The 22740-nt window shown below is 46.4% G+C and overlaps 1 protein-coding gene across 1 annotated transcript; it reads left to right on the forward strand.

Moving 5' to 3' along the window:
- The first annotated feature begins 155 nt into the window (after nucleotides 1–155).
- On the forward strand, nucleotides 156–21784 carry SLC9A6 (solute carrier family 9 member A6). The gene is made up of 16 exons (XM_063313309.1): nucleotides 156–571; nucleotides 3759–3958; nucleotides 4764–4841; nucleotides 5680–5756; nucleotides 6518–6630; nucleotides 7303–7408; nucleotides 8545–8691; nucleotides 9744–9844; nucleotides 10856–10944; nucleotides 11480–11593; nucleotides 12647–12758; nucleotides 13665–13818; nucleotides 14684–14714; nucleotides 15064–15143; nucleotides 16592–16697; nucleotides 17304–21784. The coding sequence occupies exons 1-16, from the start codon at nucleotides 325–327 to the stop codon at nucleotides 17574–17576; spliced, it is 2028 nt and encodes a 675-aa protein (XP_063169379.1). The 5' UTR covers nucleotides 156–324; the 3' UTR covers nucleotides 17577–21784.
- The last annotated feature ends 956 nt before the right edge of the window (nucleotides 21785–22740 follow it).

The following is a 22740-nucleotide window of genomic DNA, read 5'->3' on the forward strand; positions in this document are numbered from 1 at the left end:
GCCGTCGCTCGGCGCGCCCAGATGACGCCACGAGCCTCGCGCGCTGCGGGGAAGCGGGGAGAAGCCGAGCGCTTCTGCCACGGGGCGGGGCCCGGCCCGTGACGCGGCGAGGGCGCGGCCGAAGTGCTGGGCGCTCTCCTGCCGCGGCGACCGGGCGCCCATGGCGCGGGAGAGGATGATGGGAGCCGCGGTCGCGCCCCGCCCCGCCCCCTGCGCGGCCCGCTGACCCGGGCGGGGGACGGCGTTGCGGGCGGCGGCCGCCGCCGGGGTGCCGCGTGCTGCTGAGGCGCCTGCGCGGCTGCCCTGAGGCGAAGCGGGCGAGCCATGGCCGGGCTGCCGCTGCTGCTGCTGCTGCTGGGCCCGGGGCTGGGGGCGGCGGCGGACGGGGGGCGCCCGGGCGCGCTGGAGGAAGAGCTGGTGGCCGAGAAGGCGGCGGAAGCGAGCCACCGGCAGGACAGCGCCAACCTGCTGGTCTTTATCCTGCTGCTCACCCTCACCATCCTCACCATCTGGCTCTTCAAGCACCGCCGCGCGCGCTTCCTGCACGAGTCCGGGCTGGCCATGATCTACGGTGAGCCGCGGCCCATCGTCCCCGGCCGCGGGCCCCCAGCAGCCCCCGCACCTGCTGCCCCCGGAGAGGCCGGCTTGCCCCCCCACCGCCGCCTCTGGCCCGTTCCCCGGGGGCGCTAAGCCACGGTTGGGTTAACCCAGTTTCCTGAGGAAGCCACAGGTGGGTGGGGGGTTGTGGTCAGGGCTCGCACAGCAGCAAAAAGTGAGGGGGGTTGCTCAGCACCCCCGCCAGGGTGGATGGACTCCCAGGATCCCCCAAAGACCCCCCGGAGAGAATTTGTGGAGTGGGAGTCCACACGTCTGGATCCCGCCCAAGTTGGGAAATGGGGTTAAACCAAGCCCTGTATCGCCTGGGGTCTTGCGTGAAGTAGGCCTTTGACTATAAGATAAAAGATGCTGTGCAGGTTTTTCTTTTGATCCTTCCCTCCCAGTAGAGGAAATGTGTGGACGTGGGGCATTAACCCACCACCTTGGATAGTGCCTGTTTTTGGGTTGCAGGGCTATGAAAGCCCTGCCTTAGCTGTGAGATGTTGAATGGGCGAGCCCGATTTGCTAAAAAGACGAATGCTTATTATTTTAAATTCATTGGTTGCCCAACTCCAATGGACTTCATAAACCTGACCTGGTTAGCAGTGTCCCTTGATTTAGCCCCCTCCAGGCATCTTGGATTTCGCTCCCATAATCCCCAGCCAGTATGGCCAGGGGAAACTATAAGTCCAGCGTGGTGCTTGCACGGTTTGTCTGGAAAGAAGCACAACGTGGATGCCCTCCATCCAAAACAGCTTTTTCACGGAAGAGTTGAGATGTCAGCTCTAATGTGCAAAACACCCAGTGCTTGAAAGTAGCAACTTTCACTATTAATCTTGTTTTAATAATAGAAAATAGAACTGAGACAATTCCAAAAACAGTTCAGTTGCTGTGTTTATATCAGTTGCAAAGATGTGGTTGCCTTAGTCATATTTAGTTAAATAAACCACCAATTATCGATCAATCAAAGTATTTATAGTCCAAGACCAAACAACAAAAGACCAACCCACAATGCAATAACTATAATTTTTTTTTAAATTGTGAGAAAATCCCACAGCAATTGGCAGCTAACAATTGATAGCATGAGACCCACTAAATATGCGAACAAACTATATTTTAGAGTCGTGTTTTGTGTGAACTGCTGTGTTTGTTATTGGCTAACTATTCGAACGCACATCTCAGACATATTCTAGATTATCCTGGCTAAAAAGTTTTTTTTTTCCCCAGCATGGCAGACCCCTGTGATGTAGGTACGCATCTTGGATTTTTCTTTCCAACGCGTCTTAGCCAGTCTTAGAAATTGCACAGGAAATTCACTGCCATTCCTTCTTAACCAGGGCTGATCACAAGAATGGTGCTGGGAAACTACAGAGCTTAACAGCTTCAGCGAAACTGCTGATTGCTCAACAGACCCTAGGGAAAAAAAATCAAGTTTAATTTTATCTGCTATCACTCTCAAACTCAAACTGAGCCTTGTGTGGCGCAGTGGCAGGCGGCAGTATTGCAACTGAAACTCTCCCCACGACCCGAGTTATATCCCAGCAGAAGCTGGATTCTCTCTTGGGTGGCCGGCTCGGGTCGACTCAGCCCTCCATCCTTCCGAGGCCGGTAAAATGAGCACCCGGCTTGCTGGGGAAGGAGATGACTGGGGAAGGCAATGGCAAACCACCCTGCTCTATAGTCTGCCAAGAAAATGTTGCAAAAGCGGCGTCCCCCCAAAGGGGCAGACATGACTCGGGGCTTGCACAGGGGACCTTTCACCTTTTTTTTTCCGCTCTCAAACTGACTGAAGAGAATGTGACTATTTTAAGTTGCATTACAGTCTGTAGTAGTGGATTTTTACAGTGAGCAGGGGTTGGATTAGATGATCTCTGAGGACCCTTCCAACCTTTATGGTCTGATATGTGCACCACGATTCACTTGGGTGCTGAACTAATCGATTTTCTGGGCTCACGTACTATGCTCAGCTATAAGCTGGCCAAATGGGCCACTGGGCCCTTTGTTTTCCACATTCTGCCGCTGCTGTCTTTAAACAAGATGATTAAATGGGCTATGGAAACCCAGTTAGACTGACATCTCACTGAACAAGCAAACCCTTTTTACAGGCTGCAGTCTTGTTTGTCCCTCTTCCCATCCTAAAAAGGCCTATAAATTCACTTCTTTCCTTCTCTTCAACCAGGAAGAGAAGACTTCATTTGGGACTTGCTCCAAAGTCCACATTAAATACACCAAGGCTGGGCATTAAATAGTCTGGCAGCACCTTTCATGTTCTTTGTTTCTAAAGCTTTTGGCAAACAAAACTTCTCTTGGTCTCAAACAAGAAGTTGTTATTTCCACAGGTCTGTTCTTTTCCATCTCAAGGAGATGCTTTCGGGGCAGAGCGCAAGGCAAACAGGCCAAGACGGAGGAATTTTCTGTGGCTGAAAAGCACTTGAACAGGAGCTTCTGAAGGGTTTTTGGTGGCTCTGCACGTGGGGTGTGGTGCCACCACCCTCTCAAAGCAGCGGCCAAGGGGCTTTCCACCAAATTAGGGCCACGGGGTGGAATTCTGGCTGGCAGAGAGGAAGGCCTTGAAAGAGGAGCTGTTGAACTCTGGCAGTAGGCGTTGCTTCAGCCATCCAAGACAAACCCTTGCAGTGAATGTGGTTGATTCACAGGCGTCAGAAGACCCTCCTTTTCAACATAGTAAGCAGCTGTATTTGGCAGCGGCCTTTAAGACGCAGGGAAAAGGTCACCAACTACAGGTTCCTGTAAGATTAACCCTGGCCTTGAAGATCATTTGCTACCCCATCTTTGACACTTTTTTTTTCTTCCCTTTCAACCCTTATCGCTGCCACTCTCTTGCACCAGCAATGTGCAACGGCATCCAGGAAAACATTCAGAGTGCAGGTCGTGCCGGCGTGACAGCACGAGCGGTGTAATTCTGAGCTATTTTGATGAGGCCTTGTATGACTTGAGGGACTGAATTGAATTTATTCAATTTAGGCACCGCCTGACTGAACCATTTTCTGCTTTCACCCTGGCTTTTCTGGGGGAGATCTTCCGATAGTTGGCAAAAAGGAGGGTGCTGAGAATGTATGAAGCTGGACTCTGAACCTCTCAAGATTGTTCTAGCACTCCAGCAAACCTGAAGCCCGCCCTCTCTCTCCCTTCTCTTACAGGGGTTCTGGTGGGGGTCATCCTTCGCTATGGTATCCACATTCCCAGTGATATCAACAATGTGACCTTAAGCTGCCCGATGCAAACGAGCCCTGCCACTTTGTTGGTCAACCTGAGTGGGAAGTTTTACGAGTACACCCTGAAGGGGGAAATCAGTTCCCACGAACTCAATAATGTTCAGGATAACGAGATGCTGCGGAAGGTAGGCTCCAACGTTTCCCACCTCGCTTTTCCCCTTTCCACTTTTTTAGACCAAAGGCTCTAAAAAACATGGTTGAAAATCATGCTCCTGCCTTAGCTTTGCCCCAGATTTCTAGAGGAGTCTGGGGGAAAAAAAACACCGGAGTTTTTGAAGGCTCCTCTGCTGGTTCTTCCTTGGCTGACCACTGTTCCCCAGAGTCGTCCTCAGCTTTGCCTGTTCAAGTACCTTAATGGCTGGGCTCACGCCTTGCTTTAAGTCAAAATGTGAATTACTGGGCCGTGGCTTGTCATCTGGTGACAAGCCACTGGAATAGGCAAACTGTGGTACCAGGTTGCGTGAGGTCAGCCATTCGTAATTTATCCAACAGTCATGGTGAGACAAACTAACTCTGTCCTGTCCTTCCAAGGCCATATACAAGGAGCTTCCTTCCCACATTCATCAGATGTTTTTGGCACAGACATAGTACATTCCTCTGCTGAGTCGTGCGTCCCAGACCCGCACTGCAGCCACTGCAGGGTATGCTGTTTTGATTCTGGAGGTTTCTTGGGTGTAAAATCATCCCATGCCTCCAGATTGTAAAGTCTGGGCTGCAGAACTGTTGTGCTAAAGGGTGGTACAGTTCTTGTTTTAAATGAAAATGCACTTAATCATATGATGGGCTTTTACTCTGCAGCCATTGAAGTTGAATCTGTTCTGATGTTTTGATCCTTCCTTCCTTCCTTCCTTCCTTCCTTCCTTCCTTCCTTCCTTCCTTCCTTCCTTCCTACCTACCTACCTACCTACCTACCTACCTACCTACCTACAGGTGACTTTTGATCCTGAAGTGTTCTTCAATATCTTGCTCCCTCCAATTATATTTTATGCTGGATATAGCTTAAAAAGGGTAGGTTTCTATTCCTTTTAATTCTCTTTAAAATATCCAGGATAGCAACATAGTTGTTGAGAAAGACATAAGCCAGACATATTTCACCTGCTGCTGTCTTGTTGACTACAATTTCAGTCTGTTTTGGATGAAGTCAGTTCTTCCTCATTTTCCCTTGGACTTAATGCTTTTTGCTTAAGATTCTACCTTGCAACAGTTTGAAACGGGGGAAATAATCTTTTATACACACCATTTTCCCATCCAGTACAGCTATAATGTAGGCCAGTGCATGTATGCAAGATAAAATAAATACATTAAACAAAGTCTGTCCCTTGTAATCCAAATCTTTGATTGCCCTCTCTTATACTCTGCCTTTCAATGCAGTAATACTACAGTAAGAACAGAATTTCTGCCAGGAAGATAAAGTTGGATGATAAAGAAATAGTAGGTTGTTAAATATTTTTTCCTAGATCAAAAAAAACGTTTAACCTACTATTTCCAAACTCTTTCCAAAATCCATAATTTGTAACCAGGCACCAAGTGCCTACCGGCAGTGCTATCTGTCATTACATAGATTATTTTCATCTAACGGGAAAAAAATAAGTAATTGTAATGCTTGTAAAACATCTTAGTTGGAAAGACGCTTCAAGAGTTAGAGAGATAAGTCAATAGTATTGTCCTATTATTTGTTCTGCCCTTCCTAGACAGACAGCCTGAACTAATAGGGACGTTGCATGTTTAGTGGGGGTAAGCGGGACTTCGTTTGACAAAAATTGCCAGCTCACTATGAGTCAATTGTTCCTAGCATTTCGAGTAACTAAAGTCATGTTTGTTTCTATCTTTGTTTTTTTCCTTCAAGCGGCACTTCTTCCGGAACCTTGGATCCATTTTAGCTTATGCATTTCTTGGAACGGCAATTTCCTGTTTTGTGATAGGGTGAGAGTCCTACCCCCCGCCTTTGCCTTTTTTGCTTCTAAAAATGTTCACTGTTTACATCCTTTCCATATTATCTAATGAACAGTGCTCTGTGGGCAGCTGAGATGCCAAAGGTTAAAACCATGGCAACCATAAGGCAATGAAAATCGACAGTTAAATCAAAACAGCCACAGCGTAAATCACAACAAAGATGTCAAGAGGTCATGCACGGTCTAAAAGCCCTCACACATTTTTAAATAGGAGAAGCTGAAAAATTCCAGGCTGGTTTGGATGTGTGGATAAACAAACCATTTTCCAGAGTTCTTGTCCACTTTGCCCATGAGAAAATGAGAAGCTTTTGCTCCATCGTAGCTTAAACACTGTCTAACATATTAATTAACTATGATTGGTTAATCTTAACTGTGATGATACAAACCAGTCACCTTGGTAAACCAGTTGGAAGTTGGTTCATCTCCATGAACTGCATATTGAAGGTTAACGTTTGTCTGGATTTAGATGCCATGGTATGGTGGGGTTGAACTGATGTGAAGGTTTCTCAACTCCTCCCAGCTGCAACTGGGGGAGGAGGGAAGAGAATCTGGGCCCAGTAGAAGACTGTTTGTTGGGATTGTGACCCAGATGTCCTTCCCCTGAACTCACAGGCTGCCAAGGGTGGTTGTAGGAAAGAGTGAAGTGCACAAGGCTGCTCGAGTCTCAGTAAATGAAGAATGCTGAGATCCAAATCGCCATTGTGATGATGGTGTCAACTCTGTGTTCAACAGATCCATCATGTATGGCTGTGTTGCGCTGATGAAAGTGATGGGACAGCTTGGAGGAGACTTCTATTTTACTGACTGCCTGTTTTTTGGTGCCATTGCCTCTGCTACTGATCCTGGTACGTAGAGGCTGCGTCCAGGACCCTCCTCAAAAATGCCATTGGGAGCTGAGTTGATTTTCCTTGCTTTGGCTTCCCTGTGCCATGCAAAAGTGGAGGTACAATTTTTGGAATGAGGAGATTGAAATATGGCAAGAACCTTGCTGGATGAGATCAGATGCACATCTGGATGCCCACCAAAAGCCCATGAGCAGAGCAAGAGGGTGTTAGTAATCTTGGAGTCCAAGCAGACTCTTCTTATTTCGTGCGCAAGAGAGGAGAACAGTGGGAGAAAATTGTTTGCTTGTATCTGAGCTTCTTGGAAGGATATTGATCTAGCAAGGGAGGATAGGATAGTGAAGGCCTTTACATCTTACAGGAATCTTGCTAAGATTCCTGAATAAGTTTGAACCTCTGTTAAACTCTAGCAAGGAGGAGTCTTGCTTCAATTCTGCAATTTATTCCATGAACCCTGTCTGCCATTGAATTATTGTTGATATCAAAGAAATTTATGGAAGGAGCCATGAAAAGTGTTCCATGGATAACCTGGGGTGGACAGTCCTATAAGCGTTCGTGGGTCTTTCTACCTGCGTGCTTGCGTCTCATATTTTGAAGATGGATATGTGGCTGGGTAATAATACAGTAGGCTAGCTCAGGATTCTAGCAAATTCTTTGCCTCTTTTTCTTGGCTAGTGACGGTCCTCGCCATATTCCATGAACTTCAAGTGGATGTTGAGCTCTACGCCCTGCTCTTCGGAGAGAGTGTCCTCAATGATGCAGTTGCCATTGTGCTGTCTTCGTAAGTTGTATGTCTTTTTCCCAGCACCCTCTCCCTCAAATGAAAATAAACAATAGCAGAGGCAACTCAAGTTATGAAGCATCTGCAAAGTGGCTGTGCCTTGTTGAAGGTGATCCCTGAAGCATCTAGCACTAGCAAAATGATTGAGGGCAATTTCTGTAGGATGGTACTCGGCTACAGAGCCATCTTTATGTGGTTCTGAAGAAGCCACTAATAACATCAGCTGAACCTAAGAAAGGCCTTGCTGAGTCTGATTGAAGGCCATCTTTTTTTCCATGATGACCATGGAATGTTAGATGATAGCTAGAATGATAGCATGTTACTGTTTCAGCTCCCCCCAGTGTAGATGTCCTCTGTCTTCTGATACTAGATAGAAAATTTCTTCTAGATAGGAAGAAGAATTTTGATGACCAACATTAAAATTCCTTGGGATTCTTCTTCGTTGAACTGAAAAAGTTCTTGGCTGAACTCATCCGTGGTCGTTCTGCTAAACTTGCAGTGATCACTTTGAACAAGGGTGGGTGCTTGGGTGGTCAACTGACCTCTGTGGAGAGATACTAAGGCAATTCGTAGTGGATCATCCTGGATTTCTAGCTGTCAATAGACCAAGAGTAGTAAATACAATGGAAGCTTTTTTTGGAAAAACATGAAGGTTGGGCTTGTGCTAATCATGTAGTTTATAGGTTAACGAAAGTAGATTAAAAACAGATATTTTTGAGTTATCACCCACATATACATAAATCTTATGTCCTGCCCCCTACCCTCCCAATCCCATAAACATCAGTTGAGTTTCAAAAGGTTTCAGAAGTGTGATGCCCTGTTATAAATCCTGACTGGGAGAGGGGCATACTGGTTCTCAAGAAATGATTGGGCAGACATTTGTCCAGGATGCTATAAGGATTACTGCAGAGGGCTGAACTGGAGGGCCTCCAAGGTCCCTTCCCACCTCATGATCCCATGATTGATTCCATGATTCTCTGATTCTACTCCTGAGCAAAGAGCATGCAGGATGCGCCAACTGGGGAGATGCATTGTTTATAACACCGAGTTACTTCGGTTCCATGGGCTTTCTTGCAGTCCGTTGGGTACCTAGCAAGGCCTCCTACTAAGAAGCGTGCGGTCTGTATTTCCCGCAGTTCGATCGTTGCCTACCAGCCCGCAGGAGACAACAGCCACACTTTTGATGTCACGGCCATGTTCAAATCCATCGGGATTTTCCTTGGGATTTTCAGCGGATCATTTGCCATGGGGGCTGCCACTGGTGTCGTCACTGCTGTCATATCCTTGGCTTGTCTGTTGAAACCTTTGTTTCTGAGTGAGCAGGCTTACGCTTTCGGAAACAGTCAGTAAATAACTCATTATTTCTAGGCTGTTTTCCCCCAGCAACAGAGTTAAAGCTCTAACCTATTTACCATAAACTTGACTGGCCACATGCATCAGAATTGTAGAAATCTTTTTTTTTTAATCTTTATATCCATTGAAGCAGATCAGAAGCATACTATCAAAATATATTTATTTATTGGATTTGTAAGGCTCTCTAATTGTCAAGTGACTTAATTACAGGTAGTCCTCGCTTAATGACCATTAGTTTAGCGACAGTTCGGACTTAGAATGATGCTAAAGCCCAACTTAGAACTGGTCCTTGCACTTACGACCGTCGCATGTCCCTGTGGTCACGTGATTGCGATTCAGGTGCTTGGCAACCGGTTTGCATTTATGGCTATCGCAGCATCCAGCAGTCACATGAATGCCATTTTCAACCTTCCTAACCGGCTTCCGGCAAGCAAAATCAATGGGAAACTGCATGATTCACTTAGCGATCATGTGGTTTGCTTAATGGCCATGTGATTCGCTTAACAACTGCCACAAAATGGTCATAAAATTGGATCAGATTTGCTTAATGACCATTTTGCTTAGCAACCAAAATTCCAGTCCCAATTGTGGTCGTTAAGTGAGGAATACCTGCAAGGGCTAATTAAGTCAAACAGTGCCAATTCATCTGAATGTAAAGGGCAGTACCGTTTCAAGAACAGACCACAGAGATCAATAATAACATTTTAATAAGGCAGCCTTCTCTGTTGGATTACAAGCGTATGACGGTAAGTTAAAATGAAAGACAGAACAAGCAAAAAGCCCCAATACTTGACAAGCCATAGGTTTGCCAATGCATTTATGGGGGGACTTAAACCCACAGTTTGCTTGGTTAGTATCTTTCCCTGATTTTGGGAGTCTCTAATGATCTTTGTGAGAAATTGCTCTCTCTTGTTGGGGTATTTTTGAAAATCCGCAGCAGTCTTCCTGCAGATCTCTTCCTTAACCTCCAGTTTCACGTCACCAAGTTTACTAAACTCCATGAGTTCCACTTGCTGGAAACGGGCTTGTTTTTCCTGATGTCCTGGAGTACGTTTCTGTTGGCTGAAGCATGTGGTTTTACCGGTAAGCCGTGGTGTGCTGCTTCCATCCGTGTGTGTCTTGCGCCGCTCAAGTGGAGTTGCGCCAGGAAATTTCCCAGAGATGCTGTGAGATTTAAATCCTGGCCTGATCAGCAGTGACCCCACTTCTCCGATGCTGGGAAGGCCAGCCAAGCGCTCAGAAAGATTCACCTCTCCCTGAAACACCTTGGGATGGTTCAGGCAGGGGAGTTGAGGATCTGGGCCGCAGCCGGAGATCACGGCCTTCAAGCACCGGGGGACACCGGTGTTCTCTGAGATGTCTCCAGTGGGGGCAAGGTGCTTTCCGGCCTGAAGGTGGGGTGGGGGTGGAGAGCCGCTTATGCAGCATGGAGCAGTGCAGGTATGGCGCCTGTTGGGGCTGATTGATCTTGCTCCCATCTGTAGGATGACAAATTCTGTATAACTAAAAAGCATGTGGATTTCAGCGGTTGGACTCACACATGACGCTAACGTTTTGTTCAGAAAGTTAAGGTGAAAGATCAGGCTGAAAGCTAATGCCGAGCCCTAAAATTTGGCTTATTGGTCTCAGTGCAGCACCCACCCATCATGCTAAACCATAATGAAAGGGGGGGTTTTTTTTGCTCTTGGCTTGGGTTCTAGCTTACATGTTTTAGCCAAGCCGCTGTGACTTGTTCACCCAACCCTGGTTTTAAAGATTTGGGTTTAGTGCCCAGTCCAACCCCTGCTCAGGGCAAGAATCCAGAGTCAAGCATCCCAGAGAGATGGTTATCCAACCTCTGTTTGAATGCATCCAGCGAAAGGGAGGCTCCCATCTGGCTGGGACCCTGGTGCCCAACTGCTCCTAGCTTGTTAAAATACCTGCAGCCCACCCGCTTTTCTGACGATCCCAGAATGGTTACAATCCATGAAATATCTGGGATCAAATCTTGTCTTGTAGAGCCACACATACAGGAAGAGCTGCTGTGTTGAAGAACCGCGGGAGATGGGCTTTGGGTGCTGCAGCTACGGTTTTAATCCAGTGTTCTCTCCCCAGGAGTGGTGGCGGTTTTGTTCTGTGGCATCACTCAAGCTCACTATACTTACAACAACTTGTCCACGGAATCACAGCACAGGACAAAGGAGGTGAGATCTTTGACCAAAGAGGCCAGGATGGGACACCCCCCTCCATTCAGGGGAGTTGCAGTAATGTTTTTAAGTCGCTTGCTTCCTCTGCCGCATCAGATGGGCAGTGAAAAAGGGACAGTGCTTCAATCAGATGGGTGTGGCCAGCATCTTGACTTTTTTGACCAGTCTTGCGCAGATTCCCTGACAGATGTCCTGCTTTAGAAGGATGGGCTTCAAATGGACTTTAGTGGTAGATTTGGGGGGGGGGCATAAGATTAAGAGCCTGGGTGGTGTAATAGGGAAGGTGGAGGGCAAGATCCTGGGCATCCTTGGTTCAAGTCCATCTTTCCCCGTGGGAGCTCAACAGGTAACTTAGGATCTAATTGATGTGTATTTATTAGGTTTATAAATCTAATAAATGTAATGCTGGCTTACATATTTTGGGCTGTTCATGCTTTGAGGAATTCCCTACATTTTACATACAGATACATTTTGGACATTGTCATCACAGGTTCAATGCTGTCTTTGTTCTCTATCTTGTCCGATATTTTAGTTGTTTGAGCTTCTCAACTTCTTGGCAGAGAATTTCATCTTCTCCTACATGGGGCTGACGCTGTTCACCTTCCAGAACCACGTCTTTAACCCAACATTTGTGGTTGGAGCTTTTGTATCCTTTTTCATTTAAAAAATGAGGGGAAACTTCTTGGGGATAAATAGATCCTATGTCGGTTGCATAGGATACCTGTCTGGAAAATGAGGGTTAAACAGAGAGAGGTCCAGAGACCGGAAGAAGATTTTTATTCCCCCTTAAACAGGATTGAAAAACATTTAGAACAAATAAAGTTGTGTAAATTCAGCACTGAATGATGTAGGTAATTTAATGTGAGCACTCAGTTCTCATATTCAGAATTTCCACTAGAAGAAGAAAACTGCATCGCCTGGAAGTAAAAAACCGGGTTTGCATGTTGTTTACACCATGTTTGTTTTATCTTGGTTTGTTGAATAAGCCTCTGTTGGTTGGGTTGGCACAATGCAGTAAGCCCTGGGTCCCAACGTGCCCGCGGGCATCTCCCTTGTCCAGCGCCAGGCCCCACCTGGTTTTTACTTTGTTTTCTGAAGTTCCATATTTTTTAATACGATCAGCCAGATGCCGGCCTGCTGCAAAGCAAAAGAATAGGTCTCAAGCACAGTCTCTATTTTCCAGAATGTTCTCTACCCCAAGGACCGTTCAGAAGCCTGTTCACCTTTATTAGCCCAAGTTGGATGAGGGTTGGCTGAACAGTGGAGAGGACCCTGAGATGCCGGAGGGTGAAATGCAGCGTAGCCTTGTCAGTTTGCCTTCTGGAAGTCAGCTGTTGGCAACCGTTGGGGGCAAATGTCCATAAGATGTGTCAGCTGACCAGGGAGGTTTGGCCCTCTTGCTGCCAGGAAGACCTTGCCAACCAGAGCGTCTGTGCTCAGTCTGAAGAGACAAAAACAAACAGACCTCACATTCGTTTTTTTGATCTGTGGCATTTTTACTGGCAAACCTTGTCTGTCTCTGCTTTGCCAGCTGGTTCTGAGGGGTTCTCAACCCATCCACCTGCTGGGGAAGTAAGTAAGCCAACACTGGCTCTGTTTGCATGACAGCTAAGCTGCTACAAACAAGGTCAAATAGCCAGTGTAAATTTAAGGTGGGCTTGAAAATGGAATAATTTCCTCAACGCAGCCACGAACCCAGCTGGCGGTGTTCTTGGGCAGAGCTGCAAACATTTATCCCCTCTCTTTCCTGCTTAACTTGGGGAGACGAAACAAGATTGGGACAAACTTCCAGCACATGATGATGTTTGCTGGTGAGTAGCCCTTCTGAGTCCTTCGAGCGTGATTGCCGTAAACAAGCGCATGCTTGCTTTAAAGAAAGAAAAAGGCAGCTGTGCGAAGGGATGACGAACGGAACCCTTCCGTTTTTTCAAATGTTGGAGTGAAGGGAAGGCCCAGGTCAGTATGTCTTACAGGCTGAGCAGATGCCTTCAGGAAACAAACCAGTGATGGTATGTAGCCAAAGGAGGAACGATGGCTACTTGAAAGACTAGCAGATCATGGTCAGAAAGCTTCAATCCTGCATAGATGTTCAGCGGTAACCAGTAATCATAAAATACCCCATTAGCAGCTGTTGCATTTTACTACCTCTTAACTGCCTTGTTTATTCATGTGACTTATGAAATTCTTGGCAGTAGTGGGTTGGTTGTGTTCAAACTACAAGGGGGAAAAAAAACACAATTTAATAAAACCCTGCAAAGAGACGGGAAGATGTTTGTTCCCTTTCTATTTTAGTGCAAAGCTGTTTGATTTGCTCTTAGGAGCTGATGCAGCATTACCCTGAATCAACATTCCTCTAAATCCTGTAGTACAGTTCGAGCTAGGAATGGGTAGAAAAAATTGTACATACTGCGTACGGCCCTCCCCATACGAAACACAGTTTACAAAGTGCATTTCTTTCAGCAAAATGTGTGCAGTATTAGGCAAAATTACGTCCGGAAATGATTATATTAGGAAAAGGGTAAATGAAAATATGTGGAGATATATATAGGGAGGGCATCATGTAAGGGCTGAAAGAGAAAAGATAGTTTTCTCCCCCTTTTAAGATCCCCCTTTCATGGGCATGCAAAGTTTAAAGATAGCTGAGTGATTTTTGGAAACAGGCTGAAAAGCCAGCAGAGTTTGGGGGAGCACTTCCATGCACCCTTTCTGTCTCCCAGGCCTGCGGGGAGCCATGGCATTTGCCTTAGCCATCCGGGACACAGCGACCTATGCGCGGCAGGTGATGTTCAGTACCACCCTGCTGATTGTCTTTTTCACCGTCTGGGTGTTTGGTGGTGGGACCACTGCCATGCTCTCGTGCCTGCACATTCGGTGAGTAGCACCTCCGCCCCCTTCCTCAGCTGCAGGTGGAACTGGGGCTCCTTGATTTGGGTGGGGCGTCCTGTGCATGGTGGTTTTTGAAAGAGCCAAAGCCACTTTCGAGGCAGTTGCAACAAACTGCCTTGAGCAAGTTGGCTTAGGTCTTTCTGGAGAACGTGGGGTGCCAGCTTCAGTTTATTGATTTGCACCAGTCTTGTGTTTCTTTGCACTTGTGGACGTTTGAAAGGGTGAAGGGTCCTTATGGAAAGAAAGAACCCTGTGTAAACTAAGGGCCACATCCGGTGGTGAAAGAGATTCTCTTTGCCACTGGGTGTCACCTTGGCTCTGGATGAAGAGGGTGAAAACAGTGGCTGAGCAGACAGAGGAAAAAGCGCATCAGCCTCCCCAGAGTGCAATCTCATTGATGCCAGCAGGGTTCACATTTGAGTAGAGATGTGAGATTTATCCCCTTATGCTTCAGAAGTTCTCTTCAGAGATTTTTGCATAGATTGATTGATTATGTGCCCTCAAGCCAGTGTCCATTCTTAGAGCCACATAGATTTTCTCCGAGATGATCTGTCCCCACTGATCTCCCAACAGTGCCCCCATCAGCTGTAACCGAGTCCCCCACTTTGCTGCTGGTCATCCTTCTCTTCCGTTTCCTTCCACCTTTCCCAGCATCGGAGCCTTCCCTTTGCATGTTTTTGCATACATACCCGTTTGTTAATTTAGCATGGAGGACCGACTACCATATTTAGAGGAGCACATATAGAAGGTTTTGGGGTTTGTGTGTGCACCAGCTGGATGACCAGGGAGCTTTGCATGATTCTCAGTCTGAATGGGAAGAGTAATAGTTCTTACGTGTTCTTCCCTGCAGGGTTGGTGTAGATGCTGATCAAGAGAATGTGGTAAGTATCTCCCCTCCTCTCTCCTTCATCACTCCCACACTCTTGCGTTGTTAAGTTAGAATTCCCAAGTCCTTGCTGGGTAGGATCACTCCTGAGTCATTTCTCACCTTCTGGCATGCCAAGCGCTTTCAGGATCTCATTTCTTTCCAGCCTGAATGGAACTCTTTTGTGTCCTAATGCCAGGATTCTGTTTTGTGTCCTAATGCCAGATTTTTGATTAACGCAGTACAGATCATGTACGTAACTAGAAACAGTAAGCAATGCACCACAAGAGAATATCGATCACACTGGGGTTTGACTTTCCTCCCCCAAGCGCCATTATGATCCTGTTTCATTTCTTCTTTTTCAGGGTGGGGCAGAAAACGAGGGACGAAGCACCAGAGCTGAGAGTGCCTGGCTGTTCCAAGTATGGTACAACTTTGACCATAAGTATCCTTCACAGAGGCCAGAGCGTGGCCCTGGGCCTTGGGTTCCTGCATCTGCTGCCGGCCAGTTGAAGAACAGCTGCTCCTCGGGAAGATGGCGAGAGAGCCTCCCTTCCTCAGCTGTGGATTCCTGTCTCTCATGTGGCCATTTATCTGGGCCGATGCCCAAGAAATGCAGAATGATATATCTTTCGTATGTCCCATGCCTATAGGGGCAGAAGATTATTTTAGTTTTTTGCCAGTCTCTGTATCCCCCCAGGTTTTGTCACAAGGCCAGCTCTCTGCTGTGTCCAGAAGTGACCGAACCCATACCACTAGCAACAAACATTTGGGAGACCTAAAACCAAAACTGACAGAGCAGCGTATTATTAAAGGGTCCAAGAATAACCCTCAAACTCCTGAAAACCACTTTCCTTAGAATGAAGTTGGGCCGACCTGCTTCTCGCTCCGTGGCGTCAGCAGGAGAAGACTAGCCGTTGACCGCAACTGTAGTAGTAGTTATGATGAGTTAATGTAGGAAAATAGGGAAAATAGGACATCTGCAGCCATGTATAGATGACCCAATAAGAGAAACTGCTCAGCTGGTCAGCCCTTATATACACCTCATGGGGGAATCAACAGGAAAAATGGATGAATCAGTCTCCGTAAAGCTCTGCCCAGGGCGGTGGGTGACTCCCCAGCCATGAATAGCCCCCTCCCCAGGCCTGGGGCAGACCTCTGAATCCTTTCAAAACTGCCACAGAAGGGGAGCTGATTAGATACGCACAGGCCTTGAGCCAACTGGCGCTGTGGTGTATTTCTGTCTGAAGGGGGATGCCCTTCTGTCTCTATAGCATATTAACTTTCCACATATTTTAGACATCTTGTTGACTTTTTGGTTTTTTCAATGAGCAGCGTTTTTAGAATTCCATTTGCTTGAAGTCCACGCCTCTGGAAGGTGCCCGAGATTGTGGAAGACACTCTCCGAGCCGGCTCATTGCTTGTTGAAAGAAAATAAGCCATTTTTGGCTAGAGCCAGATTGTCTGGGGTATTCTGGGAACTGAAGTCCAGCCATCTGGGGAGCCGCAGGGTTGGGGGAAGGTTGATGGCGGCGTCAGCCAGAAGGCCAGGAGGAACCAGGACCCGCTGGTGGAGAAGCTTGAACTGTTTCCAAGAGGGCCAATAGAACGATAAAACTTTTTTTTTTTAATGCAGTACTATATTATTTTCAGGGTCTGCCCATTTGGGTTCTTCGTGAAGATCAAATAGGTCATAGAGCTTGTGCGCTGAGGAAGGCATTGGTGAAAGCTGTAAGAAAGCCTTGTGTAGTTTATGACAAGAGTTAGTTGGTTCCAGGTAGTTTTAGTCAAAGAGCAAGAAAAATATATATAATAATACTGTCTTTGGATAAAAATCTATTGTTTCTAGAAAGAGAGATGCCTCCTTTGCCTTAACCAAGACCCCCCCCCCAGCTATTTAAAGCCTCTCTTGACACACAGCGGGCCCCCACTGACCACCACACTCCCCAGCTGCTGTGGGCCCATTGCAAGGTGCTTGACGAGTCCACAGGCGTACGAGGTAAGTCCAGGACTTTCCCCAGATGCCACTGAGGGCCTCCTTTTGCGCACCAGTGCATTCATCTAGGCATTCTCCCAGCTGCTGAGGTGGGCCGTGCAGAACCATTTCTAAGATAGGACTGGACAATCTGTGCACAGGGTTGGATGGTTAACATTTGGGGAAGTGGGGAAGGGCCCCAGGGAGTGGGTGACAGAGGCTAAGTGGTGAGGACGTGGTCTGGGTTGTGAGTTTCCAAGGTGGCCCTAAGCTCTGTTGGAGTGTGGGGTGGGGTTTTTCTTGGTTCAGCAACTGAGGAGCCTATTTCCAGCCTCACAACTTGGGTCTCCCTCCTGGATTCCCCATCAGCCCCAGTTCCTCTAAATGACCAGCACACAAAAGAATGTAGCACTGAGTTGGAAGATAGGCTTGCCATGATTAAAAGGCCGCCCCCAAACTGTTTCTCAAAACAGAGAAACATTTCCCCCCAGCATCCCATCCCATCCCATCCTGCCCTGTCTTGCCAAAAAATAATGAATGGGGTCCCAGCACTAAGAAGTTGCCCATCCCTCTTACTGAAGTCTCTCTGGATTTCTACTGTTAAATAAAGCCATGGATTGATCTCTTCAGAATCAAGAGCAGCTGAAGGATGATGATTCGGATCTGATTTTGAACGATGGGGACATCAGTCTGACGTACGGGGATTCCACCGTGAATTCTGATTCTCTGCCGTCGGGTGTCTCGAGACGAGTCGCTGGAAACGGCTCCGAGGACACGCTAGACCAAGAGCTTGGCTTTGGAGACCATGAACTTGTCATTCGGGGGACACGCCTAGTTCTTCCCATAGATGATTCCGAGCCTCCTTCGGGTGTGGTTGATAATGCTCGCCATGGCCCAGCGTAAGATCGGTTTCTTGACACGACTGGTAGTCCAAGAAAGAGGGAAAAAATAATAATACACAGATGATGGAGAAGAAAACCTGGCTATCCACCACCCAAAAACCTACTGCATGTCTCAGAACGTCTCAGCTGTATAAATACAATTTATTTATATGGTGTCAGGAGAAACAATCGCTATCTGTGCAAGGCAGTTCATGGAGAGCGAGCTGTTAGTTTTGCACGCTTAACAACAACCATGTGAAAGTGATGAACGTGCCCTGAATAGCAGCGGAACTGTTTTAGGATGCAATTGTGCTGTGACAGCCATAGGGAAGTGAAGAGACTTGTAGGACAAAACAGCTTTGCAGCAGCCCTTCCAGTTGTATAGAATAATTTTTTTTTGTTGGGTTTTCACCATTCAGCGCCCATTTCTCTGATACCGGAAAAGGAAGGGGATAAGATTGAGGAGCAGGGAGCTTAGACTAGCTGGCCAAGCTGCAGTAGGGAAAAGATCTGTGAGGCTGAATAGGATTGCTTGGAATCTTCACATTTTGTTTTGAAGAAGATCCTTTGGATGTTGGACAGATCTGGAGGGAATTGTCCAGAGGACATGTCTTTAGCCGTTTGGATCTCCACATTTAATGGAGAAATAGGCAGATGAGGGATGGGAGTTGACTGCTGTGGACGTAGGAGGCTCTGACTTGCACATTGCGTGTTATCAGGAACAACTGGTAACCCTTCTTGGTTGTCCCCAGAGCAGGTCAGAAAGGCCAGAAGCGGTTCTGAAGAAGGTGGTTCTCTGGGGTTTGCTGACACTGAAGGTGGGTGTATATAATCGTGTTCGTTTTGCTTTTTTAATTTTTCTCTTGCCTTTCCCATAGGATTAGGGTGAGGTAACTGAATTATGGAGTACTCCAAACAGCCACCGTTTTGTTACTTTCGCATAGAAGTAGCGCACTGTTGCCAGAGCAGGTTGGGGTACTAAGAAGCAGCCAAGTTAAGTTCTGAGCTTCTAGTCTAGCGGCTGTGCCCTTGCGGGGAGCAGAGTTTTTCTAACTGGTGTGTATCTGCTCAAAAGACTAGCTGGAGTAGTAGCATTTGGCACTGTTCAAAGGACACAGGTGGAGATTTTAGAGACTGTCCAGGTTTTTTTTAAAAGGGATATATTTCGGAACATCCCTCCATCGTGTAAAGTTGCACTGTTTGGTAACGCATGTGTGTGTGTCTAATGAAAAAAAAAAAGACTTCTGTCTTGCATCGTTTACAGTTCAGTGAGAAAAGTGCTGATAAAGGCCTCTTATTTCTTGACATAAGAGTTTTTTTTTTCTTGGCCTATGGAAGAGCACTGAACAACCTGCTGATTTACATTCAGTTTATTCAGATTTTTCCTGTAACTTTTTGTTTAAATGGTATTGAGAAGTCAAGAACTTTCATGCCACTTTTCCAGGTATGCATCACGGGCAGAGCTGCAGAAACAGCACAATTGCTCTCTTAAGCATAAATCATGCAAAGCCAAATCTTATTTTAGAATTTTGGAATATTTTTAATGTCCTATTTTATTCTAGTTACTAATGGTTCTTACCTTTTATCCTGTTTTAAAAATGGGTTTCATTCTGATCACGGACCATAATAATAAAGCTATCATTCTTTTAGACTAGCATCAACTGCAAGTAGCAGTATAGCTTCCCATTGGCTCTACTTCATTCAATCTCCAGAGAAGTTTCTCAGCCTAGAATAAGGGCTGTACGTCCACGTATGCCCTCCTCTAGCTGAGGAGGAAAAACTTGCACAAAAATTGTGCTGCCTTGGGTTTTATGAATGTGATCATTTCGCCCTAGAAACAGGCTGGGTAGCTGTAGAAATCCTGCATTTCAATATATAAAGCGTAACTTTGTGCCTGTGGCTTTTTTCTGTTTGTTGAAAAGAAGAGCAGATGAGAGCGGATCGTTTTGGTGAGATTTCTCCCCAGAACAGAACAGCTGAGCTGAACTCTCATGCCTTGCCCTTTTAAACCTCTGAGATTGGCCTTGCTTGACTTTTGCCCCAAAGTGATTCTTCTCGTCCAGCAGTTAAGACGGGAGGGAGTTGATCCTGTTTCAGCCATGAAGACAGACTACCTTTTGTTTCCCAGAAGTTTGAGGCCTGAATTAACCTTCCTTAGGTCTCCTTCAGAGCAGCGTTTTGGCGCAGCCCAGAATTGTGGGTCTCTCCTCTTGGCTGCCTTCTGCTTGGATCGCAGCCAAATGCGTGTCCCACCCTTGTTTCTCAAGAGTAGTCCCAATTTAGTGATGCAGCTTGTCTGAGAAGCATAAGGCTTCACTGCACAGGAAAAAAAGTCTTTCCTTCTCCCAGATTTCGTTTGTTTGGTAACATTAGGTTTTTTATTTTGTCTCCTGCTATGCAGGATCTTCATTACATATACGTGAGTGCACGTGTGCTTTTATGTAATGTCTGTATCTTAGCGTCCAGTGTTAAAATAGTAACACTGCTATTGCTAAGAAGAAGAATACGAGGAATGTTACATCACTTGCACAGTGATAATTCTTAGGGTTAAAGCCTTTCTAAACAACAGCTAATGGTCTTGTGTAGCCTGATCAGTCATTCAGTTTGCAGCCCTCTGTATCTGAAAATGTGGAATTTTGTCAAGGAAATGTATTTGTCTGTAATATTGGATCGCTCTTCTGCTCTGTCTTCCCCAAACTGGAAGATTGCAGACTCCTACCAGTTGAGCCTGTTTTTGTAAATCATGATTAAGACGACTTGTGGTCCTCCAGGTGTTGCTGAACTGCAGTTCCCAGCAGCCTCAAATGCCGTGGCCAAGAGTGAGGCATGCTGGGAATTACAGTTCACCAACATCTACAAGGTTGAAGGTTGCCCCTCCTCTTGCAAGTACTTCAGCGAAACCTGTTCGAAGCCTTCCTTGCTTTTCGACTTGCCAGACCAAAAGTAGAACAAGATCCCTTGCAATTTTGGGTGGTGCATCTGGATCTGGTCTCTATCAGTGTATACAGAATTGAACGTGGGGCTAACAAGCTGAGGAAGATGCTAGATCCCAAGGGAATCGGTGTTCTGTCGGTTCATGGCTTTGCTGCCTTAACTGGACTAGAGAGAGAAATGTTCCCACACCCAGCCCCTTGGTTGTGCCTGCTTTTGTTCTCAGGAGCAGTTGCACAATGTCAGATCACTCCATACGGTTGAGAGCTATCTTACAAATCGGTCATTTATTTAAATCAGCAGCTTGCTAACGTGAATGGTTGGGGAGAGGGGCCTTGTGATGTAAACACTGGTTGCAGTGCGTTCTGGGTAGGAATGTGGCAGAGACCTCTTGGTTTTACAAGGCAAGCCGATGGTTCCTGGTGGGTCTGCTGGAGAGGACATCCGGTGGCACAGCTTCTGGAGAGTTGTTCTCCTAAGGGGGACTCCTGAATGCATTGACGGCATCTAACACTGTTCCTTTCCTGAGCTGTACATTAAGAATGTAGGGGTTCTTGCAGAGACCTTTTGGGGGAAACAGCCTCATTTCCCATCCTCAAACTGAGCACTCCCATAAAACTGAAATTCTGTATTGGGGATTTCTGTTTCTCAATGTATAATAACACACCTCCTATGTTTTTCGTGCAAGTTTGCTGTTAAGACAGATGAACGACAACCACACCCCTGTAGCTCCAGATTTCTAATGCCCGTGATAGTTTTTAACTGCTTATTGAATTAATACTTAATATTGTTGAGGTAGATCCCAGGTTTCATGGCCGGTGAGTAATAGAGAACCTTCTAACACTGGCACCGGTGACAGATTCCCACTGTGGTTCCTCCAGGATTAACCACGATCTGCCAGAAATAGAACATGGTATTGAGAAGTGTGCGTTCCTTTCTTTGATACTGCAGCAAAGCAATTCCTTGTGCCATGTTCTTACGCAACCTCAAAAACAGCAGTGGGGACTTTACAAGCTTACGACTCCAGCCGTGGGTTTAAAACCGATTTCCCTTGAAATGAGCTGTCCTGTAAATGATTCAGTTTCTTCATCAGCAAGGCTGTCCGTCGAATTCTAGTGTTCTCTACTTCCTGTTGACTTGTCTCTTTTTATGGTATTAACTGCTGTAGTTGTGGCATTCTTGTAATTATATACTTAAGCATAATTGCACCTTTCTTTTTGGTTTATGATAACTAAATCTTTTATTGTTACTTGCACTGTGAAAGAAATCATGGGTCTATAAAAAGTTTGTTTCTTTGAATTTTACGTGTCTCTGTGGTTTTTCGCTCCACACAAAAATGTATTTTTAAACTAATGTATTCCTTTGTAGGCTTTATTTTGTTTTTTTGAGCCCCATTTTGTCTTGCAGCTGTGAATCTCGCACCACTGAGAAAGTAATGACCTGCAAAGTGGAAAAGGAAGATCTGTCAAGATTCTGTACAATAACTCTATCGTAACTCAATTGTAAATAACTAAAAAGCATTTTCGTTAAGCTCTGTGATTTGGCCAGCAAGTTTTGACCTTACGGTCTTCCCCAATTATCTGTATTAACTAAAGAAAAAAAATAGAACATTTTCTCTAAAATTGCAAGCCTGTATGACCAAGTGGAATTGGGAATTATCCTGACATCACAGTCAAAGCAAGCTGATCTGCAGTTTGAGATATCACATGACAATGGAGGCAGTGGATTTGACTTAGCCTATTAAGTTATCCTCTTCTCTGCTAATGGGCTCGCGGACTATGCTAAGCCACATTACCTGAACCATAGTTTGTTCAGTAAGTCCCAACTTAAATTGGCACGTGCCTTTCTGGCTTTTAGGAAGGGCCTGAAGACTTCGCTTCACCATCTTGCTTGGGGATCTGGAAGTGGCAGTGTTCGTTCTGTTGCCTTGGAGTCAGCATTGACTCCTGGTGACTGCCTGGACAAGTCGCTGCAGTTTTCTTGGCAAGGTTTTCCAGAAGTGGTTTGCCATTGCCTCGTTCCTGGGGCTGAGAGGGAGGGACTGGCCCAAAGTCACCCAGCTGGCTTCATGCCCAAGGCGGGACTAGAACTCTCATACCACGCCTGATTGGCTCTTGGGCTGAGAGGGAGGGACTGGCCCAAGGGCACCCAGCTGGCTTTGTGCCCAAGGTGGGACTAGAACTCCCGGTCTCCCAGTTTCCAGCCTAATGCCTTAACCACTACAGCACTGGTGGCGCAGAGCCTGCTAAATGGCT

The sequence above is a fragment of the Candoia aspera genome, chromosome 12 (assembly GCF_035149785.1).
Source record: "Candoia aspera isolate rCanAsp1 chromosome 12, rCanAsp1.hap2, whole genome shotgun sequence".
NCBI classification, from domain to species: domain Eukaryota; kingdom Metazoa; phylum Chordata; class Lepidosauria; order Squamata; family Boidae; genus Candoia; species Candoia aspera.